The sequence below is a fragment of the Gavialis gangeticus genome, unplaced genomic scaffold (genome assembly GCF_001723915.1).
Source record: "Gavialis gangeticus isolate Ggan-Ray unplaced genomic scaffold, GavGan_comp1, whole genome shotgun sequence".
NCBI lineage: Eukaryota > Metazoa > Chordata > Crocodylia > Gavialidae > Gavialis > Gavialis gangeticus.
Window position 1 is genome coordinate 144357812 of NW_017729025.1, and position 6159 is coordinate 144363970.

At 42.7% G+C, this 6159-nt stretch overlaps 1 protein-coding gene across 3 annotated transcripts in view; it reads right to left on the reverse strand.

The window, feature by feature from the left end:
• Window positions 1-6159, reverse strand: part of PTPN5 (protein tyrosine phosphatase, non-receptor type 5) — a 207991-nt gene that overhangs the window by 57171 nt on the left and 144661 nt on the right. For all 3 annotated transcript variants that reach the window (XM_019519697.1, XM_019519696.1, XM_019519698.1), the window contains one exon: window positions 1651-1840. In XM_019519697.1, the coding sequence (XP_019375242.1) occupies window positions 1651-1840 (190 nt within the window). The remainder of the gene's footprint in view (window positions 1-1650; window positions 1841-6159) is intronic.

Below are 6159 nucleotides of genomic sequence, written 5' to 3' on the forward strand. Positions count from 1 at the left end.
TTTCTTTTTTATGTTCAGCCATGTGTTGTTTTTTCTTGTTTTCCCTATCCCTTTTAATCAGTGATTTCAAGGAAGGATGGGGTGAAGCTTGACAGAAGGGCCACATTTTTGTGCTTTTATTTAATGGAACATTTGCAAACAAAGCCTGTACACATCAGCTCCCATTTGGTCCCATAGGAAATCCAGCGATTTAGGGGTTCTTTTTGACAGACATGCAAGTTAAAACTGGAAACAAAACTGACCAGAATTTCTTCTTGCAGCCAGAATCATCAGCTAGCATTGTTTAGAATGTATCTAAGAATTAGTTGTATTATGAGCAAAAAAAGAAAAGAAAAGAAAGAATCCTTTTTCTTCCCCCACAGCCAAACCTTGAGGTCTCTAATTAGCTTGTCTTCAATGGGAACTAGGGACTGAATGAAAACAAAATGAAAAATAAGTAAGGACTACAGAGGTTTGGCTTTGTATCTGGAAACTGGGGCTCAAAGACTCTCCTTTGCTTCTGTTTGTGAAGGGGGAGAAAACCTACAAATTACTGGCAGAGTGGGGAGTGGATGGGGGAACACTGAAGGTCAGTCCATTCTTTTCATGGTTTCTCTAAAAGTCCTCTGAGGTCAGGGAGTGGGTGGGTTAAAGGGATAGATGCATAACATGCCACCTTCCTGCTGATCTGGTGGGACTCTGCTTAGGAAAATGCTGACTAGGTTAGCATTAATTTATTTGGTTCCCAGCTGTGTGTTCTACAGCAGCCCAGCATGAAAAGAGGCATGGGGTTCTGTGTGGGTGAAACAGAAAAAGGACCTGATTACTTGACACCTTTGTAGTCATTTGCAGCCATGCAAAGTGGGCGTAAGAGCCTTCCAAATCAATTCTCCACTCTCACACACCCATTGCACTACTCTGAACGTACTCTGTCCTGGCAAAAATGACAAAGTTCAAGACCATGGAGATTTAAGCAGTTGGGAAAGAAGCAGCCATGGAGCACATAGAAAATTAAAAGCCGCCATGCAGTTAAAAGTAGTTGGCCTTTTCTTGTTTCTTTGATCTGTAAGCAGTGTACCCATATTTAATCCAAAAGTGGGACTAGAAATCCTGTCTCCAAAATTAAGAATTGATATATAAGGTCAGGAAAAATGTTATAGAAAGGACATCAGGGGAAAAGTTTTAGACACACTATCAACTAAAAGAGCAGCTAACCCCTCACAGACACTTTTTAAGGGGATGCAAAGTCTCTGTGACACAAAAATCCTGTTCTTCAATCAATCTGATAACATTCTGCCAACACGTACAATGGACATTCTGGGTTGAATTCAAGGGAGAATGAAAGACTGTAAAATTGCTGTTAAAAAGTAATGTCCTGAGGAGGAAAAAGAAAAGATGCCTGAAACTAAACCTGGATTTTCATTACTAGGACTAGTGATATATCTTGCAAATTGAGAAGCAGCAAAAAGCTTTCAAATACAGGCATGTCAAAGTATATTCAACATGAAGGCTAAATACAGTGCTTTACTATAAAAAATGAAGTGTTAACTCATTTGGTCTTCCAGAAGAACTCACTGTAGGTCCTAGAGAGGCTCACAGAAAGGAGGCAATGTCCCATTTCTCAGATGCCATCGACATCATTTCTCAGAAACAGAGAAGTCAAATACTCACAAAAAATTCTGCTTGGAGTATGAAAGGATCTAGTGCTTTCTTGTGCAGCTCCTCTTCAGTAAGGATGCTTGTTGCTGTTTGGAGATATTCTCGGGCTGACTGTTCTCTTGGGGACATGACGTAGCCAAAGCCTTGCTCGGAACAGCCTGGAGTGCACATGTCCAATGTGAGTGAGACATTTGACCCCCTCCTGCAAAAGAGGGCAGCATGTGAAAACATGAGGTTTGCAGATAGTGTGGAACACCCTATAATCATTAAAAACACAATTACTTTCTATCTGGCTTCACACACTTTCACTGAGGCAAGGGTGGCTTTGATGGTTTCAGTGTGGGTTTCTGAACTTTTATTAGAGGCTGCCTACCATAGAAAATGCTGACTGGTTTCTGACATTAGGCATCAGCAATCAGTATAGCTGAATCAGTACTGAAGACAGTTTGGTGGCAATTGTAGGCATATGTTCAGCATTTGGGCTGCTGACAGCCATTCTTGACTTGTGGATATTTGTTAGTGTAGGCAAGATCTCCTGCCACCAGTAGGAACATTTTCAAAACTTGAGGGACTATAGTTAGGCAGCTTTCTGCTGATTTAGCTACTGAAACAGAAGCACCCACTTCTCAAAGGCACTAAGCAGACAGCTTCAGGGAAGGTGCAGCAGTCTTCCCGCAATTTAGACCACACTTATCTGGATGCCTAAATATGGAGAGAGATACTTAATATTAGCCACCCACACTTGAAAATGTGTTTTTCTTTTTTATTAGGCCAGACCCATCTTCCTTATTTATGACAAACAGTTCTTAAGTATTAGTCCAAGTGATGTAATGGGGGAAAAAACAGTTAGTTAATTCAACATGAGTAAGGATATGGAAATCTAATCTCTTAGGATGGATCATCTCTTTTTGAAAAGGTTTTTCTCTACCACAACAGAAGCGGATAAAGGGAAACAGATGTAAACCCCATCCCATTAACAATTATGTTAGTATAGCAACTATTATAATTTCTATAGTTTATTCAAGCAATGGAATGAAAATGTTGAAATGCTTTGAATTTGCTTTGCGGTAGCAGTAATGAAAGAGAAGTTTTAATGTCTCTTGAACTGATCATATATTGCTGATTGAATAGATACAGATATACAGCCAAATTTCTGAAAGTTTCACAAGACACAGTCAAAGATTAAATTCAAATGCCCCCAGTGAATCTGTATTGAAAGAAAAGCTCTTAAATATAATACGATAAGCTGACCGCTCTGACTCTATTGTAATGCTCTGTATACAGCCCTGTGGCAGACGTATGTGACTTGTTCTCACACTGGCAGTCTGAAGCTACTGTGGAGACATGTTCCTTAGTTGCTGGAAGTAAATATATATGTATATTTGTATGTTTATGCATGTGTGTATATGCATGATTCAAGGGTGAAAGAGGAGCTCAGTCTACTGACCAAGTAATAGTGTTGCTGATCACCAAAAGTCATCTGACCTAGCCATCTCTGAGTGAGAGTACCCCAACACAAGCCATAGAGGAAAGACCCTGGATGAGACAAAAAGCTGAAGTACTAAACACAGACTGTTACTGCATATTTAATGGTAATTTCCACAAAATTCTGGCATGTTAACTGAAATCCCAGTCAAATTCCAGTTCTGATAACTTATAGTTTACCTAATTATAGTCCCTCATACTGTTTCATTTAAAGAGTCATTTTTACTCTCTGTCCTAAAGTGCTGTGTAGTGTTCCTGGCAGCTACGTAAGGATGAGCGTGTTTTGTCACGAAAGTGGTTACATTCTAGTTGTGGCTGTAGTAATTACAGTTCTTTCAAGATAATGGGGGCTACATATGTAAAGACTGTCATCTTTACCTTCACATACAAGAAAATGAGAGAATTCCTCCATCTAAAAACAGAAGAGCGATGTTTGAAATGAGTGATTACAGTGATACAAATGTAAATGCTATTAGTAGGGATATTATTGTATATTATGTATTTTATTCTTTATTCTATATGTTATTTAAGTAATACAATGAATGGAGTGCCTTTCTCAGGTATAAATGGCATATGGTTCAGGTGAATGAGTGGTGGAAATTGGTGAAGAGGAAGGATGGATAAGAGAAGGGGTGGACTGATAATTTAACACAATAACATGAGAACTGAGATTGCCTAAAGCTTGCTGTGAGTGAAACAGTACTCCATTTTCCAAGCATGTGTTTATGTTGGGACTACTGGATTGTTTTATTTTCCAAATGCACACACTTTTTTTAGGAGAAGGACTCTTAGGCTGTTACCTCCTCTTTTTCCAGAGCAACTGACTTAACAATCTTATTATTGCTGCAAAATCTATATTGACATTAATTACTTCTGATGAACTAAATTGGTTTGTACATTTCTTACTGGTGAGCTGTAACCTGACAAAAGAGCAGCAATAAATCTTTCTATGAGTAAGTGTGGAAAGCAATCAAGGGAAGGTGGCACGCACAGATGACCATACTGTTCCTGCTGAGAACAATGACAAAATGTTCACTGAATTATATGCACACCAGGTCATGATCAGGTCACTTACTTCACATTTTAGAGCAAGAGAACAGAATAGACAACTTAGGGTGTTTTACGGCAAAGAATGTAAAAATGTATTCAATGTTAAGTCCTAAAAGCATTCTAAACCAATCTAAATGAAGCCACATAACTCTGAACTACAGAAAAACTCAAAAGTGTTTCTATCATTTAGCTTTGAAAATTCACCATGTAGCAGACACTTAAACTATCTAATTTATTTTGTGTATATCCAGAGTTAAGCTTCAGATGGTGAATTAACTATTAGCTAACATCTCTGGTAAAACCTGATAATACCAGAATAAAACTGGACAATGTTTACTATGGCTACAACCTTTGATAATCTTATTCCTAAGATCACCGTCTTGGCTCTCAAACAAAGTTTTTGCAGAGCTCACCTGTCTAGGATTTCCATCCGCAAAATCCTACTGTATCTGTTTGACAGGGACAACTGAAAGAAAGAAAGACAGGTGGAAAGAGAAAGAGATATGGGCAGTGAAGAAATTGATAAGACTCAGGCTGCCAGTGACTGCACTGAGATGAAGAGGAAGTTGGATAAGATCCTTATCTCAGCCTCCTCTGTGGTGATCAGATGTGCTGACCTTGGTGTATTTCAGTGCAGCCTCATTCCTCTTTCCGTTACACACACTCTGTCTTCAGAATGTCACAGTGAAACAATCCTGAGCATGAGTGTCTCAGACATCAGGCCAGCTGAACACTCAATAACACCCTTGTCCACGAGTAGCACTGTGCCAGTCACTTTTCTCCGTGCCGAAGCCTCCGCCCCTGTTGGTAAGGGACCGTCCCCGGGGTGTTCCTCCTCACTAGGCTCGTTTGTGAGCTGGTTTCCTCCGAACCGCCTGCCATGACTTTGATGATCTTCTGGTTCAGTGATATAAAATCTGGGGCATACCAGTCCACAAATGAGACTCCGATCCCTCAGGGGTCCCACGCTGTCGAGGGCTCCGCCGCCCCTACACCCTTGCCTGTACCTCCAAAATCTCTCGGCCGCCTGCTTCCCTCTCGTCGCCAGGGGCACGTCCGAGGTACAGAAATCAAAGAGAAAAACAACTGAATGCTTCCAGCCAGGGATTCCCAGAGCCCGAAGGTTACCCGTGCCTTTTACCGGCTTCTCTGGTCCTTCCCTGTCTGCCGTGGGGATACCCCCCTCCTCCGGCTGTACTCACCACGCCAGATTTGTTCCTGGGCTTGCAAAGTCCCCGAGTCCCTCTCTGACACGGCTGCCTTACTTCCCTTGCTGTGAGTGCCCCTCTACTCAAAAGACTATGGCTTGCCGGCTCTCCCTGAGCCAAGCTGTTCTCCGCGGCTCTGCGCCATCAGTATCCGTGGTGAGGCCGCTGCTCCTCAACTCCCGGGTCCCAGTGGGGTTTGCCCCGACCCCAGAAGGTCCTCCCATGCCGGCCGGCCGCCTTTCCCCACGCTCGGGTGCTCCCGACGGCTCCCTCTTTGCCGCCGCTGCCTTCCGGGTCTCCTCCCCCAGCTGCCTCCGGTGTCCCTTTAATAGGGACCGGAACTGCCTCGAGGCTTCTTCCCCAGTCGCACCTGTGGAGCGTGAGTGTTCCCGCCGGGGCAATTTGTGCCGTGGGGCGTAACCTGGATTGGTTAATTCCAGGTGGTGGGGTTCCAGGGACCTCCTGCTCCCTTCCTCCCCCACAACCCTCAAACCTTCTTTCACTCCACTGCACACATCCTACAGTTCAGGTACATCCCTGACCCTTCTGCCTGCTAAACAATGCCAGAAATATGGATGGAAAAAAAAAAGGCGGCCACAAAGGCCAACCCAATGGCCTTCCTCCATCCTTTCATTTTAAAACTCTCTCCCCCTCCTTCCCCACCAGAGCAAATCCCTGTAAGAAGTAGACCTGCCAGTCAGAAGTAAGAAGCAGCACAAGGAATGACTATTAAATTAAACCCATAGCTGTTCTATCAGGTTATAGACCAAAGGACATT